The 17483-nt window shown below is 53.7% G+C and overlaps 1 protein-coding gene across 4 annotated transcripts in view; it reads right to left on the minus strand.

The window, feature by feature from the left end:
• Positions 1–1366: 1366 nt before the first annotated feature.
• The window catches only part of Zdhhc14 (zinc finger DHHC-type palmitoyltransferase 14), a 200511-nt gene continuing 184394 nt past the window's right edge, over positions 1367–17483 (minus strand). For 3 of the 4 annotated variants that reach the window (XM_042702095.1, XM_042702098.1, XM_042702097.1), the window contains 3 exons: positions 16343–16452; positions 13272–13374; positions 1367–2218 (listed from right to left, as the gene is read on the minus strand). In XM_042702095.1, the coding sequence (XP_042558029.1) occupies positions 1817–2218; positions 13272–13374; positions 16343–16452 (615 nt within the window). In that variant the 3' untranslated portion in view covers positions 1367–1816. The remainder of the gene's footprint in view (positions 2219–13271; positions 13375–16342; positions 16453–17483) is intronic. The other variant, XM_042702096.1, reaches the window with a different exon arrangement.

The raw sequence follows: 17483 nt of genomic DNA on the forward strand, positions 1-17483 counted from the left end.
GCCTCCAAGGACTCTCCTGAGCATGCGGAGCGTCCGCACCACTGACCTTAATTCCATCACTGTCTGCTTCCCAACATTGCCCACCCCAGTGCTCAATATGGTGGTGTGGAGGTTTGAACTCAGAGTCTTGCACTTACTAGGCAGGTGATCTACCATCTGGGCCAAACCTTTCCCAATCTTCTCTACTGGGGCTTGAACTCAGTGCTCAAGGCTAGCATTCTACCACTTGAACCACAGCTCCACTCTTGGCTTTTTGGTAGTTAATTAGAGATGAGTCTCAAGGACTTTCCTGCCTGGGCTGGCTCTGAATCTTGAGTCTCAGATCTCAGCCTCCTGAGTTGCTAGGATTAAAGGCGTGAGCCACTGGCGCCTGGATTTCCTCATTTTTGACACCTTTACCAAGACCTCTGAGGTTTGGTGCTTCCGAGGTGTGTGGACACAGCAGCACTGCATGGCACTGGGCGCACAGCCTGTCAGCACCCTGCTCCTACCCTTCCCTCCAATGACTGCCAGTCACCCCTGCGTGGGAATCTGTAGTGGAGGACAAGGTCAGTCAAGATCCTTGAACACAGATAAAGGGTTGAGAGAAGTGGACAGGAAAGTCATCTTTTATCTAAGAAATCACCCTACAACCGTTCTCTAGCCCACAGCCCAAAGATTTGAAATTGGGTTGTCTCGAACCCAACAAAACCAAAAACAGACCGAGCTCTCTGCAGGCGCCAGGCTGGGCTCTCAGGAAAGGATCACCACACGCACAGGCGACATGACGGAGGTCACCGCTTTATTGGCTGTCCGGAGGGAGTTCGTCACACAGGAGGGCTGCGGCAGGGTGGCTGGACACAGCGCCTCCGCTAGGTACTGGACAGACGGACGGCGAAAGGCCGCGGCGGGCCGGGACAGGCCCCAGCAGCCTCTAGCGCGGCCCCGCCCACCGCAGGCCCCAGCAGCCTCTAGCGCGGCCCCGCCCACCGCAGGCCCCAGCAGCCTCTAGCGCGGCCCCGCCCACCGCAGGCCCCAGCAGCCGCTACCGCGGCCCCGCCCACCGCAGGCCCCAGCAGCCTCTAGCGCGGCCCCGCCCACCGCAGGCCCCAGCAGCCTCTAGCGCGGCCCCGCCCACCGCAGGCCCCAGCAGCCGCTACCGCGGCCCCGCCCACCGCGTGACGCCAGGCCGCAGCGCCCCACAGCCCCGGCTATTGCACTGTCTTCCAACACAACAGCACTCGACAGTTTCACGAAATTAAACTAGGAAAGAAAGCAGCGTTTCCTTTGGAATACCCACAGCACCGGCACACAGACTGCAGCGTGGCATGCAAATCCACATCTGGTCTCCCCCCTCTCTCTCTCCCTTTTTAAGATTTCTTCTCAATTACAAACAAAAGGACATGTCTATTTCGAATACAAGTAGTGGGACAGCAGATGCAATTCCAGTCCGGCCACTGGCGTTGGAAACTTCCGGGTATCTGGTCTACCAGCAGCAGACAGGAAGCACAGCACCCAGGCAGTGTCGTCAGTCCTGGTGTTTGAACTCGCGGCCCTGCGCTTGCCACCAGTGCTGTGGCCTACAGGCAGCTTCTGAGGGTCCTCCCTCCCCGAGGTCACCCCCAGAGTCCAACGGCCTGAAAATGGCCCTTTCTCTCTTCCTCCTCTTCCTCTTCTTGTCTGAGCACTCGGGCTGCCTCGGGTGCCCGCCTGTCTTGTGCCATTAGGTCTCTAAGCGGTTTCTGTGTCCCAGGCCCCGAGGCCGCTGTCTGCCCGGGGTGGGTGAGCCCCCCACTGCCCAGGGACGAGCCCTGCGGTCCCCGGGCAGCCACCTGGGTCACACGGAGCTGAGCTTCACCAGGCCTCGCACAGAGTCCTCGTGCAGCGAGTCCTGGCTGGCCAGGCCCAGCACGTGCATGGTGCGGCTGTGCGCCAGGGGGCTGCCGCCCGCCAGCATCCGCCGCGGCGAGGGCACCTCGTCCGGGGTCAGGAACTGGTGGCCCCCGTGCTCGTCCTTCAGCGGCAGAATGTCTGATAGCGTGGTCTGGGTGGCCAGGTTGGGCATGGAGGAGGGCGGGGTGGGCTGGCCCAGGGTCAGGCTGGTGCATGGCGTGCCCAGCCCCGGCTTCCCCGGCAGGTGCAGCTCCTCGCTGGTCAGGCTGGGCTCGCTCTGCAGCAGGGGTGTGGCTGCGGCCTGCAAAACGAATTTGGTGCTCTGAATGCACTGGTCTTGGTCGCACTGGAGAGCGGCAGGAGTCAGCCAGGAGGAGGCAGAGAGGCAACGGGGAAGGGCCAGGAGGGCGAGGCGGGAGGGCAGGCGTGAGAAGAGAGAAACCATTAGTCAGGCAGTGAGGGGCTCACCTGCAGCCCCTCCCCATGATGATTGACCCAGCGCCTGGCACAAACCCAGAGCCTGTTTAGTCCCGGAAGTCATGCCAGGCGGTCCTGCTTGTGACCCTGGGCCTCACCTGAAAGGATGCGATTTAAAAACAATCCCAGAAGGTGGCTCAGTGGCAGAGCGCTTGCCTTGCACGCATGGGGCCCTGGGTTCGATCCCTCAGTACCACATAAGCAGAAAAAGCTGGAAGTGGCGCTGTGGCTCAGTGGTAGAGCACTTGCCTTGAGCTGAAGAGCTGAGGGACAGCGCCCAGGCTGAGTTCAGGCCCTCGACTGACCAAATAAATAAGTAAAACAAACAAAACCAATCCCAGATGGGTGGGGTTGGGAGGGAGGGAGGAGAACGGCGAAGGGGAGACGGGCTGGGGATGCATTATACTCATAACCTGACATGTCGAATTGAAATCCCTTTGTACAACTACATAAAGGTAATAAAACATGTCAATACAAAACAATCCCAGGGGCAGGGACACAGGTGTTCGCCACCCCACAGCCGTGTGAGGCAGCTAGTTCTTGGATGCTGAGAATGACTTCTGCCATGTGGTGGAAGTACACCCGTGTTCATGTGGTGGAAGTACACCCGTGTTCATGTGGTGGAAGTTCACCCGTGTTCACGGCAGCTGCACTCACAGAAAGCCGGGGAGGGGGCGGGGGGGGGGGGGGAGGGGGGCAAGCCTTGCATCTGTTGACAGGTGACTGCGGGAATGAGATCATGAACTTGAACGAGACCACAGTGTGGTCTTTTCTACAACAGGGTATTTCTGGGTCCTAGTTAGCTTCCTAACTAGGAAGCACGGAGAAGTCCGGAGGACATGCTGCCACGTGAAATAAGGCAGCCCCAGGGCAAATGCCATATGAATCACGGACGCTGAGAGAGAAGGCAGATGATGCTAGCCAAGGTGGGGTGGGGGGGTGTGGGGGGGGGGTGAGGAGGAAGGCCTCGCTGGCTCCATGGGGCAGAGCCTCAATCTGGGAAGGTGAAGGAGGTCTGGGGATGGAAGGTGAACAGAACAATGTGAATTTGACTTGACGCCATGATTGGGGAAAAGGGTCAGTTTTATGTTATGTCTATTTGACAACAAAAGAAAGAAAGAAAAACGTGGGTCACAAAAGCCCTAAATGGTTGGATCCCAGGGTTCTACAAAAGTCTAGAATTCCTGTTGCTAGATTTTCTTCAGTTTCAAGACCCATTCCTTGGGCTTTCGCTGTGGGAATGCCAACATTTGAAGACATTTGTTTCTTTCCAAACGCTCAGAAGTCACGTGGCAAAGAAACATTTCTAGCCTGAAGGTCAGGGGATCCCCAGCTGCTCTGCCGACAGTGCCCTGGGAACTTAGCTGCAGACGAACTTGACCTTGCACAATTCTTCCATACTGAGGGGCGGGAAGGGTGGCAGCAGTAACGGCATCAGCACCGGCACCGGCACTGCACGTGACCGCAGCGGAGGGTTCACTCTCCCAGCAAGTCCCTAACTCAGCTCTTCCAAGGAGTTCACATCCCATTTACAAAGGCAGATGGGCTGGGGGCGGAGGCCAACACCTCACTGAGGAAAGCCAGGGAGAATGCTAGCCTGTCAACTGCGCTCTTCTGCCGCAAACCAAACCCCTACTGGACACCTGGCACACATAGGCTCTTCATGGGACTGTACTCAGAGCCCCATGGCTGAGTTCCCCAACTCTTCCCACCCAGATACACCCACATGTGTCGCTCACTGCCTTCAACCCAACCGCTGACTTGCAAGCCACAGACCCGGTCCGGGAGCAGAGGGCGCTTCACCTGGCTGTGCAAGATTTCAAGGATTTATGACAATGACAGTAGTTTGTGCACCCTTCCCGGCTCTCTTTCCTCACATCACAGCACAAGTCCTTCCTCCCTGCCCCAAAGCCTGGATGAGAAGAGCGAAGATGGCAAGGGATGGACAGAGCCGGGGGAGGAGGGACAGAGCCGGGGGAGGAGGGACAGAGCCGGGGGAGGAAGAGCCCGGGGAGGAGGGGCGGCGCTGATCAGGCTGCGTGTACTCATCAACTATTTACAGCAATAACAAGAAAAGCAGCTAAAAGGTCCTGGTGCTAGCACGAGCTCCAAGGCCATCCTCGCTCTCCTCAATCAAACCAATCAATCCCTGGCCAGACAGAGAGCTGGGGAGGGGCCTGAGGTGCGGGTGGAGGAAAGCTGGGCAGTGCCATTCAGAGGGGATGAAAGAACCACTGAAACGTACTTGAGCCAGTGGCGGCGGCCCACGCCTGTAATCCTAGCTACTCAGGATTGCGGTTCAAAGCCAGCCTGGGCAGGAAAGCCCATGAGACTCTTATTGCCAATTCACCACCAAACAGCTGGTAGTAGAGCCGTGGCTCCAATGGTAGAGTGCTAGCCTTGAATTAAAAAGCTCAAGGGACAGCACTTAGGCCCAGAGTTCAAGCCAGGACCGTTCCCCCCTCCCCTGCCTCAGGCATGGCTCCTTAGCAGCCGGCTGCCAGGCTGCAGACCCTGGGCCATGCCAGCTTGCTGCTCCCGCCCCGCCAGCCCGCTTAGCACACAGGCTCGCGAGCTGACTGGGCAGGGTTGGCCCAGAGGAGCTGTGCAGCTTTGGGACAGGCCAGGGCACAGGTTTTCACACTGGTAGAGAAGGCCCAGCTGCCACACCGTGGACATGGCCAGGGCACAGGGCGGGGCAGACAGCTGCCAACCTGTCCTTCCTGAGTTCCCACTCAGTCCCTAGTCTCAGTCCATGCAACCATCCAGCTCCACAGCATCGGGAAATTGCAAATGGGATTTGCTGTCTCTGTGACCCAAGGGAACCCTTCGTGTTGAGAAGTAATTGACAAATTCTAGTTTCAGGATCAGCTCTTCAGAGTCACACGATGTGCGCTAGAGGTTCAGCCAGAAGGGATAGCCCAAGGAGCCAAGCCCACTCCCAGCGCCGTCTCTTTGTCCTGTTTTTTTCTCTCTCCCTTCCTGTTTCTCTCTCCATTTCCTCCATGTTCTACTATTTTACTTTTTGTTTCAAAACAACATTTAGCTAAGCTGCTAAGGCTGCTTCAAATTTGCCATCCAGAGTGCTGATATTACAGGCATGTGACACCATACCTGGCCATTCTTGTCTTCTAAAGATCACTTGTTTCCTGCCTACGCCCTCTTTCCACAGTGCCCATGGGCACCCAGCAAAGCCCTCTAGGATAAGATGGCTGCCATGGCAGGAATGGTCACTGGTGAGGTCAGTGTGGAATTCCCAATGCCTTCGGGAACAGTTAGCGACAAACGCTACCTTGTCCACTTAAACCACAGGCCCGCAGTGGCTAGGAAAGCTGACGCTCCAGGGCCCCTCGCCAGGCGGGCCTTGTTCCTGTGTCTGGTGGTCATTTTCTCATGGAAGCCCCCATAGTACGATGCAGGCCACATCAGACCCGGCTTTGCGGCCACACTCAATCACTGGGGCTTAAACCCTAGACTGACGGCTCGCTTCCAACTGGACAAAGCCAGCGCCGGCCTCACGGGCTGGGAGCCTGTGGAAACGCTCTGTAGTTTATCATAGCACTTGAGGATAGCGATAAAAAAAAAAAAAAAGAAACAGGACTGAGAGCAAAGTTTTGTTTCAGTCAATTACTACATTAAAAAAGTCAAGGCGTTAGTAGCTCCTAGCTACTCAGGACACTGACTTCTAAACATCCAGTTCAAAGCCAGCCTGGGCAGAAAAGTCCATGAGAGACTCTTATCTCCTATTAACCAGCACAAAGCCATAAGTGGAGGTGTGGCTCAAGTGGTAGAGCTCCAGCCTTGAGCAAAAAAAGTCAAGTACCTGGGTACTGCCCCCCCCCCAAAGTCTACCTACCAGTCACTCCAAAATCCTTCCCAACAGCGTAATCAGACCTCAAGCACTGACTGCAGAGACTTGTGGGCTGTCATCATAAATGATGGCTTTCTCTCCAAGTTCCATTGCAGGTGTTTCTCTGCCCTGCCTCCCAGTCCTGTGCTTCCAGTGAGCACAGGGCCCAGGGACCCGAGAGTCTAAACCAGGCCCCAGATCACGTGCCACATTCACAGGGACTTGGGGGCCACAGAGACCACGCTCGCTCCCACTGCAGGGGGTTTATAGAAAGCTGTGGGCTCAGGGGCAGGAGTGGGACACTACGGGATCTGAGCAGAGGACGAGCCCCGCCGTGCAATGCTCTTCCCACAAACCTGGTTTGTTTTGAATGTCTTTTTAGAAAAAGACCCCCACAGGAATCAAATAATCAAGAATATTATATATATATACACACACACACACACACATATATACACACATATATATATATATATATTGTTGTTGGCTGTGGGGCTTGAACTCTGGGCCTGGGCGCTGTCCCTCAGCTCTTCAGCTCAAGGCGAGCGCTCTACCACTTGAGCTACAGCGCCACTTCCGGTTTTCTGGTGGTTTATTGGAGATAGGAGTCTCATGGTCTCTCCTGCCCGGGCTGGCTTTGAACCGCGATCCTCAGATCTCAGCCTCCTGAGTAGCTAGGATTACAGGCGTGAGCCACCAGCGCCCGGCTTAAGATAGATTGTTTTTAGGGCAGAGTTTCCCCACATTTTTTTCTGCACTGTCACAATCCCAAGGATGAGGAGTCGCTGGAGCTTCCTAGTGGCGGCTCTTTCTCGTGTGACTGTGGGGATGAATATTCTTCGACTTCCTTTTCTCTTTTGGTGACACTGGGGTTTGAACTCAGCACCTTGCATTTGTTAGTCTGGTATACTACCATAGAACCACACCTCCAAAACCTATTTATTTATTTTTGTTTGTGTTAGTTTGAGATGGGCTCTCCTGGATTTGTATGTTTGTTTCTTTGCTTTTTCATTTTGTTGGGGATGATGTCTGCTCAGCTAATACCAATCAGATATCTTATTGAACCTGAGTTTTAATCCAGTATCCTGAGTTTTAACCCTGTTGTGGCTGGGATGGTAGACATGCCACCATTCCCAGCTTCTTCCAATGAGATGGGGTTGTGTTAACTTCCTCCCTGGCCTGGTCTGGAACCACAATCCTCCAGACTTTAGTCTCCTGAATAGTTAGGTTTACAATATGCTCCACCAGTACTCTGCATCCTCTTTTTCTTTTAGCCTTTGTTACTATTTTTTGTCTTGTTTTTAGTACTGGGTTTTGAACTCAGGGCTTTGTGCTTGCAAGGGAAGTGCTCTATCGCCGTAGCCTTGAGAGACAAATTCTAGCCTTTCTGCTGTGTTATTTTTTTAGACAGGGTCTCAGTTTTTGCTCAGGTTGGCCTTGGACTTTGATCCTCTTCCTTATGCCTCCCTAGGAGCTGGGGTTATAGATGTGCACCTCCATGCCGGTCCCTCTTTGTTTCTAATTCTTTTTTGTTTTTCTTCCTGATTTTTTAACTTAATTTTCTCTTTCTTCTCACTACCTCTCTTCCATTCTTTCCTCTCTTCACTTTCTCTTCCACTTCTCCTATTTTTGCCCATTTTTTAAAAAATCATTTTTCTCTTCTCTACCTGACACTTTTCTGGTACCCTGAATACTTTTTACTCTCCTACCCTGACTTTTTGGGTTTTCATTTGATGTCTATTTTACTTTTCACCGGTAGAGGGCGATACCACTGCTCATTTCTCTCTCTTACAATTTTGTGGCTTTGGGAACATTCTAGCTAACACCAAGAACCCATAGGCATGTTTTATTTCCCCAGTTACATAATCATAAAGGGGGAAAATAACCACCTAAATTCTTTGATAGAAGCCCATCTACTATGAACAGCAAACGGAGAAGTACACACTTTCATTCCCCCAATAACCCTTTAAAGACCCACGCTTTTCAAATAGTAGATTGAATCCTATTGACATTGCCTTTTTTCTTGGTTCAAGTTTGGTCAAATGCAGAGTAGACTCAGGACAGCAGCTGATCGCCAGGGAGAGAGTGTCTGTGGTAGAACTTAAAGTGTGCAGGAACACCAGAAACTTCTCACCAAGTCCTCCCAAAATGTAGACGGCGGTTGGGAGAACAGCTATTAGCAGTGCTATTTGAGCTGGTTCAAGATAATTTTCCCTAATGCATTTGACTTTTCCAGATTACACAAGGATTGTTCTGGAATCCTAGTCTAACACATCGCACAGCTGCTGGGTTTGTCATGTTTTGATACTGGTTTAAGGGGAGTATCAGTTAGCTTTCCAGGACTGTGAGGAAATACCGGAGATAAGGGCCTTAGAGGGAGCAAAGGTTTATTTGGCTCCTGGTCTGGCAACTGTAGCCTGTGATCCCTGGGCCCCGGCACTTGGGACCTTTGGCGGCTCAGGACGTTACGGTGAGCACACACAGTGGGGATACTGCTCACGTCACAGCCCAGAGGCCAAGAGAGAAAGGGACTGGGTCCCAGTGTCCCCTTCCAGGGCACACCTAACTTCTTCCAATTGGGACCCACTTCTGGAAGGTTCCACACCTTCTAAGAGCAAGTTGTGGGGGGATGTGAAATTTCAGTCTAAGTAAATATACTGTTATTATTGCTACTCTTTTGTGTGTGCTGATACTGAGGTTTGAACTTAGGGTCAGAGTACTTTCCCTAAGCCTTATGGCTCAAGTTTGGCACTCTACTATTTGAACTACAGCTCCATGTCCAGCTTTATGCTGGTTAACTGGAGGTGAGAATCTCATGGACTTTCCTGCCCAGGCTGGCTTTAAACAGTGATCCTCAGATGTCAGCCTCGCGAGTAGCTAGGGTTACAGCTGTGAGCCCCCGGCGTCCGGTGACTCCCTACCTGAGACACAGTAGAGACTCCAGCCAGTCCACGCAATGCCAGCTTCCCCGCTATCCAGCTAAGAGTCCCTTGCAATATTAGGGTGTTTATCTAAGACTTTTATGTCCTTTATCTCTAATTTCCAAGATGCTGATTCTCCAGGAGAGGGAGTGAGGATAACAGGCTGTAGAGACTAAAAGAATGTGGGAAAAAGCATTTTATATGCAGTCAATTCTCTGCAAATATTTCATGGGGGGGGGTGGTACAGCATAGGGTTAAGAGCAGGGACTTGTGGGTAAACATGCAAAAGCTTTAGGCAAAATACCGTTAAGTACTCATGGTCCCTGGGTTTTATTAATCTGCTAAAATGGAGGCAATTTGCTCACCAGCCTCTGGGGGGTTCTCTAAGGCCATCGGGAGATACCAACGTAAAGGCTTGCTGCAGCATTTGGTATGAATATGGTGAACATTATGGTGTGGGTGTGAATAAACCGGAAAGAGGAAAGTGGGGTGAGGGCTCTGCTTAATACCAGCCTTGCTGCACATGACTGTAGTCCTCTTAGCCCAGTACTTGCACACCACAGGAACCTATAAAGAAAGCTGGAAACATAACAAGGCCCAATTCTAGGTGCCGACTGGCCTATACATTAACTGCAGAGCGGAATGTGTTGGCATGGGCTGGAAACTCATCTGTCCAACAGGATACGAACTGGAAAGGACCCTAAAGGTCAAGGTTCAGTGGAATTCCCTGTCTGGACTTGCGGGGGAGGGAGGAACTCAATTCCCCTGTGGAACTTTCTGGGACTCCCGTCTGCCACGTGAGCTCTGGGTGTCGGAGTCTCCTGCATTGAGGGGATCTGAATCCCAATCCAGGCGGTCCCCGCTCTGACCTTGTAGGTCGAGGGATTGATCTCATTCTCTCCCGAAGATGAGCGCGCGTGCCCAGGGCAGTGCCAGTCAGGGCACAGTCATGTCATCAAGAAGATTTCTCCTGGAACAAGCAGGAGGCCACGCTGGGCTTCATGCTACCATGCTAGCCAGGCAGCATGGGAAGGCAGCCAGGGAGGGGCTCCAGTCAGAGACCTTCACATGTGTCCGCCTGCGAGCAAATGACTTCATTTATAGCTGATCACGACTTCTGTGTAATCACACGTGTGCTCAGGAATTCTTAGGGAGTTAAGAGAAACCCAAGCTACAAATCATTTCTAAAATGTAATTACGCGTTCATGAATGTTAAGTTTTAACAGTTAATGAGGTTGACATATTCATGTGTCTCACAGACATTCAACATTTTATTAACTCTGATTTCATGTTTTCGAACGTAGGCATTTGCCCAGACCTTCAGTTTCTTTGCAGTTCCTGCAAAGGACAGAGTACTCGCCTGCAGTCTCATGGGTAAACCATGACCTCTCTTGGCCACAGGTTGGTTCTGTCCAGATCATTCTTTCATGGGCCATGTTGTGTTATCACTAGACCAAGAAACTCCTTTCCTTCTGTGTTCTGTATGTAGGGTGGCTAAGGCCTACTGTTTACAGATGTGGCAGATCAGAGGATGGAAGGAATGAGGAAGAAGACAACTGTACCCTAACTTTCGCTAAGAACCTCCTACGAGGGAGCCCCTAGAAGGGGGATTTTCACATATGTTCCATCGAAGGTTTAATAAGCACCTACTCTGTGCTAGTCCTGTGTTACAAACTGGTGGGGGGAAGATGAAACAGATGACAGGCTCTAAGTCATTTCTCCCACAGTCCAGGGTGGCGATGTCACTGGCTTCCTAACTTTCCCATTCTGGAATTAGGTAACCTGTCTGATCGTCACATCCCAAAGCGTCAGCCCCAGTTCTCTGCCATCTACCGTCCTCTGCGCTGCCGGCTTCTCCTTCACTGAGTTCTCAGGATCACCCTCTTCTGCTGTCCTCACTAGCAGCCAATCAGACGAGGAAACCTGAGTGACGTAGTGGGGTGCATACAGTCGGCAGCGGTGGGTGCAGGGAACGTTAGGAAGATGAGTGACTAATCCTAGCTACCTGACAAATGGAGCGACATCATCTTCATTATTCCACACGCTATCCAGCACTCCATTTCTTCATGAACATGGGTCAACAACACTTCCTTGAGCCTTCCACCCCCCTGCTTGCCACATTCCCCCGGCGCCCAGAACACAAGCAGAGAATTCCACACGCTGAAGTCAGCCTCACCCACTGGTCACTGGTGCAAGGCACAGCCATCTCACTCAGCACGAGGTTGGGGTGTGTGTGGGGGGGAGACGCCCCTGGTTCCCTTTCCCAGACCTTCCCACGGCCTCAAGTCTCAAACCCTGGTTTGTGCTGTGTCCTTTTCAACTCTGTTTCTGCCGTCCTGGCCCGCCCCTTAGTCCCTGCGTGAGGAACTCCTCTGTCTGCCCTCAGTTCTAGCACAGACCACCCTAGCCTACTGCCAGCCCCATCCACTCTAAATGACAATCTGAAGGTTGTATTTGCCGAACAGACGCTCTGCCAGGCTCCCTGACATTTTACAGGACAAAGCCCACGCCGGTTTACAAGGCACCGCGGTCCTCTGTGTGCATCTTTCCTGGCTTAGCTGCCCTGAGTTCCCGTTCCCCTATCCACGCTCTCCTCTTCACCTTTCCCAGCATGCACCTGGCAGCCTCGTGCCACCCTGGCTGTGATTCTACATTTGCTGTGCTTGGACGGCCCTCCTGTTATAATTTTGGTGGAGAATTGCTCATCCTGGTGGTGCTACTGGGAGATGGTGGAGTTTCTAGAAGAGGCCTACGGGAGGCATTTAGATCATTGGGAGCATGCCCTCAAACAGGACTGTGAGACCCCGTGCTCTGATTCTTCCCCGTGCTCTGATTCTTCCCCTCTTTTGCTTCCTGGTCATCAGGTGAGCAGTTCGCTCTGCGGTGTTCTCTCCGTTTCTACCCGGCTCCTCCACCAGAGGCCTAAAAGCAATGTGTCTACAGAGCAGGGACTTGAACTTCTAAACTGTGCCCTAGAAACCTTTTCTTTTTCTTTTTTTGCCTGTCATGGGGCTTGAACTTGGGTCTAGGCATTGTCTCTGAGCTCTTTGGCTCATCACTTTGAGCCACAGTGCCACTTCTGGTTTTTTTGGTGGTTAATTGGAGATGAGTCTCTCAGACTTTGCTGCCCTGGTCGACCGTGACCCATAATCCTCTGATCTCGCCCTCCTGAGTAGCCAGGTTCACAAGTGTGAGCCACTGGTGCCCAGCAAACCACAGCTTTCCTAAGTGAATCATTTCAGACTTTTTGTTATAGTGATGAAACCTGCCTCCCTCTCTCACCCTTGGTGCCTAATTTATTGTCATCTTTATACTTAGTGCAAACATCATCTCTTCCAGGAAGCTTTGTCTGAAACCTACCAGATCTTGTCTTTTTTTTTTTTTTAAGCCATCACCTCCTACCCCTGCCTTACCTTCATCAAGCACCTGTTGTTGAAATTCTCCCTATCTTTTTTCTTCTGAATAGACCATGTGTGAGCTGAGTCTCAGCTGAGTCACTCTGACTTGTAAGCCAGCTGATAAAAGATACTTTTTCTGAACCAGAGCAAAAAGTGGCTCCAAAACCGTTCTTATAACCCCAACTTTTGGAGAGTTTGAAGGCTATGGCTATGGTTTTTCCTTGCTGATCATCTATTAAACTCATCCACGGAACCCTATTAATCCCAGAGCGTGGGCCCTGCCCTGGGGTTCTGAGCTAGCAGGACTGGGGTGTGAGAGTTGCAATTCTGCTGAGCAGCCGAGGCTGAGGGGCACTGTCTCCTCAGCCCACAGATGGGAGGGCCAGGTGTGGAGAGGTCGCTGACACCCAGCGAGGGCCCATGGCAGAGAGCACACAGGCCTGGACCCAGCCCCCGCATGATCTGAGCAAGTCATTTCGCATTTTAAATAAAAAAAATCCCCCACTTCGTCTTGTATAAAATGGGGTGACTGTGAGATGCTGCTGAGGTGAAATGAGACGCAACGTTTTGCTGCTGCTCACATGCAGTCTAGTTCTACACCAAAGAAACAGCGAGCTAGCCAGACTCGGCCTCGGATCCCTTGTTGAATACTGTCCTAATCTGCCCTTTGACCATTCCCAAGCGAGCATGTGGCTGGCCTCGGGGTTGGAGCCTGTGAGTAGAAGAGAAGCTGTGCGGGCTGGCCGTCCCTACCATGTCACTCTGTGACTGCGTGGCTCCGTACATGGTGATCCCATTGGAGGGCGCGGCGGGCTGCGGAGTGTCAGGCTGGATGTACCCTCGTCTGTCAATGAGGCTGCACGCGAGAAGAAAACACAGGAGGGAGAGCATGAAGAAAAACCTACAGACACTGCAGTGGGGATCAAGACGTCCACGTCTGGGTCCCTTCTTTCTAGGATGCCCCCCCCCCCCCCCAGTGGATCGGCCCTTCAGGGACCCGCCGCGCCGCTGTCCCCTTCCTCAGTCTCAACGTGTGCCACAAGGCTTGTCACCTCGGCCGGCCACGGTCTGTCGCCTGCTCTCCTGTCCGGCCTCAGCTCACGTTTTATGCTCGCTGCCTCTTAGGGTCTCGCGGCACACGTGGTCTGAACACCTCGCAGGTTGCAGCGCGGGCCACGCCGGGTCTCGCTCGCCTGTGCGCTCTGTGCTTTGTCTCTTCTATGTCTGCTCTAAGTCCCATTCCCTCCCGCTCCCCTGTCCACCTGCCACGGGCCTGCAGAGGCGCATCCTGGCTGGAATGGTGGGGAAATATCCGCTTGCAGCCCCAACCGGCACTTGAGAGATGGGGTTGAGTGAAGGGGAGGGTGGGCCTTACGAGACTGACGTGGAGTCACGTGGTCTCCCACGTGACGCAGAGGCACAGGCTGGGCGAGGCGGCTCCAAACGACCCTGGAGGACCAAGGACTGCCGGCCACGCTCGGCCGCTGCGAGGGGCCCGAGAACTCCGGAGCATCTTGGGAGCCACTTCCCGAGCGAGGGGGGGGGAGCCGGTGAGGGGCCGCGGGGGCCGGCGGTGTGGGGAGCCCCGGGAGCTGCACGGAGGGGCCGGCCCCAAGACAGGTCTTTCCAGGATCTCCCGCCACCGCGGGCCAGGACCTGGGGAAGGGCCCCCCTGGCCCCTGAGCCCCCTTTCCCCCAGCCCTCCCCTCGGGTGGGAAGATGGACGGGAAGCGCTAACTTCCAGGGACCCTGGGCCGGTCTGCTTCATTGAAATGACGCTACGTTAGGGAGAATGAGCGTGACGGATGTGTGGGGCTCTCACTGAGGAGTGCACGGGCAGCGGGGGCCGCGGCTGCCTGCCACGGCTGTCTGCCACGGGCATCGGGCGGCAGGAGCAGCCCCGCAGCCGGGGCCGGGGCTCTGCCCCACGCCCGCTGCTCCCGGGGTTCCCAGGCCCTCCGAATGGCCCTGAACCCCCGTGCCATGCCTCGGCCCCCCCCCCAGACCAGGGCCTCCCTTCGTGGCCCTGGCAATGCTGTCTCCCATCTGTCAAGTCCCTGCCGCCCACAGTGCCTCCCCCAAATCCCTACCCATCACCCCCCAGCCCAGAGGGGCCGAGGGGACTGTGCTGTGCACGGCTTGCCATGGATGGCCCTGGGCGAGCACTCCACGTCCGCCCGACAGAAGTACTCAGCGTGACTTCCCCGTTTGCCATTCCTCCCTCCACGCTGCGCGAGGCCCCTGGGAGCCGCCCCGGCCCTCTGGTGACACCGCACAGGTGGCCTGGGACTCTCGGTGGGGACAGGGAGACACACGCTCCGCTCATGAGCGCATCACGCCGCCATGTATCACCCACGCGAGGCAATGAAGCTGGGGAGGGAGGCCGCTCAGCACCGGCAGCCGCGCCCGGGGAGGCTGGGCTCGAGCGGGAGGGCACAGGATGGGCGTGAGGCCGGCCGAGGGAGGAGACCATGAGAAGAGGGCAGGAAGGAAGAGCGGAGGTGAGTCAAACATCTCCGCCCTCAGAATCACCTCCGCCCTCACAGCTTCCCCGGGCAGGGAGTGAGGGAGGGCCGGGAGCCGATCGTGCCCCTCCCCCACGGCATGTTCTAGAATGTGTGAAAAGGCCTGGAGGCCAGCGGCCACACACTGAAGCTGGTTCCGCCTGGCCAGGCCTGACCCCTCGGAAGCCGCCAAGCAGCCCTCAGCCTGGGACTGGCCGCCGAGGGCTCCCGCCAAGTTGGTGCTCACTTTAACCGGCGTGTGTTCCCTCTGCCTTCCTGCTTCCACCCGACACGGCGGCCGGGGCGGCTCGGGTGGGGCCCGGTCACAGCCGCGACCTCCGCGCTGCTGCCGGCTGGGAGGCGCTCACTGCTCACTGTTTCAGTGGACCGCAGTTCACTTATTGCTTTGGGGGGCACTGGAATTTGAGCTTGTGTTTGCCAGACAGGTCTGCTCCCGTGGGACATGCCTCTAGCCCTTTTTGCTTTAGTTCTTTTTCTTTTTTGCCCCAGGCTGGCTTTGGGAGGTGATTCTCCTATCTCTGCCTCCTGAGTAGCTGTGATTATCTGGCCCCCGGCGCACCTCCCTGCAAGCAGTTAAAGCAGTTCCAAGGGGGAGGAGCTTCCCCAGAAGTGCGCGACTGTGACAAAAAGTCTTTTGGATTGTGAGGAGACCTACAAATACAAAGCAGAGGTGGAGGTGTGACTCAAATGGTAGAGCTCCTCAAGCCTTGAGAAAAAAGGCTGAGAGGGAGAGGCCCAGAGTTCAAGCTCTAGAACTGACAGAAACACAACAAAGCAAGTGCCTCTAAAACGCACAGAGGAGGGTGAACACAAGTTAATAAATGTCAGCTACTGCCACGGTTACCATCACTGTCACCTCCACAATGTCCAGCACGCCTGGCTACCCCTCCCTGCCCCCGCGGCTTTCAAGCTTTCTAGCCTGGGCCACTCAGCCTTCAGCACCAGAGCCCACAGGTTTTAAATTGCTTTCCTAGGTTCCCTGTCCTGGCTGCTTTACTATGCTGACCCTAGCTCCCGGCTCATCACTGATGCTCGAACTCACTCAATAATTAACGGAGTTTCCTTATTCCAAGCACTAGGGAATTGTTCTTAAGCCTGACACAAATTTAGTTTAAGACCACAAACCATGTGCAGAGGGATCAACACCACCAGAGGCAGATCGCTACTTCAGGGGCTGCATCTATGGGCTGTGAGGGGTGGAGTTGGGGGGGGGGGAGGGCGCCCGGAGTGGAGGACCTGTGCTAACACGGAGGAGACTTTTCCAGATCTGTCAGGAGCAGGCTGCTTTCTGGGTCTTACCTTGGAGAGATGGGTCCACACAAGGCAACGCAGCAATTTGTAAAGATATTTCCATAGCTGTAGGGATTGTAATTTTCTTTACCTCTTTTGTTTGACCAAGATCCTTTGATCTGAAAGAAAAGGTACGCCACCATCACACAATGTCCTCCAGACCAATGCTACCGCCTGCCACCACCTTTTGGCAAACTATGCCCAGAGAAGCCTACGGGGAATGCAAATAATCTTCGCTCATTTCCTCGCCAGGAGAAACGGAGGTACTTTTCTAGAAGAAAAGAAGCATTCCCCTCAAACTTAGAGTCATCCTCAAACAGCAGCTTAGATGATGCTGTTTGGGGTTGCTAATCTATTTGTACTGCATGGTACCAACAGGTCCTCCAATGTACGCCAGTGGCGGTGGTCATGTTTTCATACATCTTCCACCCAAACCAATTAAATGAATGGTGGCTGGAAAGTGGGCGTGGCTCCCAATTGCCAGGTTAGAAACAGAATCCAGCCCATGGTCTTCATAAAATAGTCTGCCGTGCAGGTTCTACTATGCACAGTTACAAATCAAATGAACTCTCCTACTCTGTGTATTTTATCACCACTAATTCCTTTTCTGATTTCGTTTTCAGTAGTGGGTAATGAAGCCAGAGGCCTCACACTTGCTAGGTAAACACTCTAGATATTCGTTACCCCCTCTGTAACATAATATAATGTAATGTGATATCATGAGGTCTGGCTAACCTCGCAGAATCTGGCCTGGCCTTGAGCTCACCATCTTCCTGTCTCTGCCTACCAAATAGCTGGAATTACAGGCATGTATGACCATGCTGAGATACCACAGAATTTTCCCTCACAGCTTTGTTTAAGGTAATCTGACGTGTTCTGAGACATTCAGTTTCTGCGCACGCAGCAGTTTCTGTGTATGCAGGACAGTTTCTGCATATGCAGCAACTAGGACCATGCTTACTGACACATGTTTTGTTCCTCTCCTGTACCGGAATTAAATACAAGCAGATGGTCCTGGATATAAAGTTAAACTTTGGGTCAGGGCAATTACTGCCCCAAACTAAAAAGAGACATGAAGTATGAAAGGCAGATGCGTCATCAATCATTCCGGGATGTCACACCGCCATGAACTCTCTTCGTGAGACGAAAT

The sequence above is a fragment of the Dipodomys spectabilis genome, unplaced genomic scaffold, assembly GCF_019054845.1.
Source record: "Dipodomys spectabilis isolate Male_0828 unplaced genomic scaffold, ASM1905484v1 ptg000302l, whole genome shotgun sequence".
Classification (NCBI taxonomy): Eukaryota; Metazoa; Chordata; class Mammalia; order Rodentia; family Heteromyidae; genus Dipodomys; species Dipodomys spectabilis.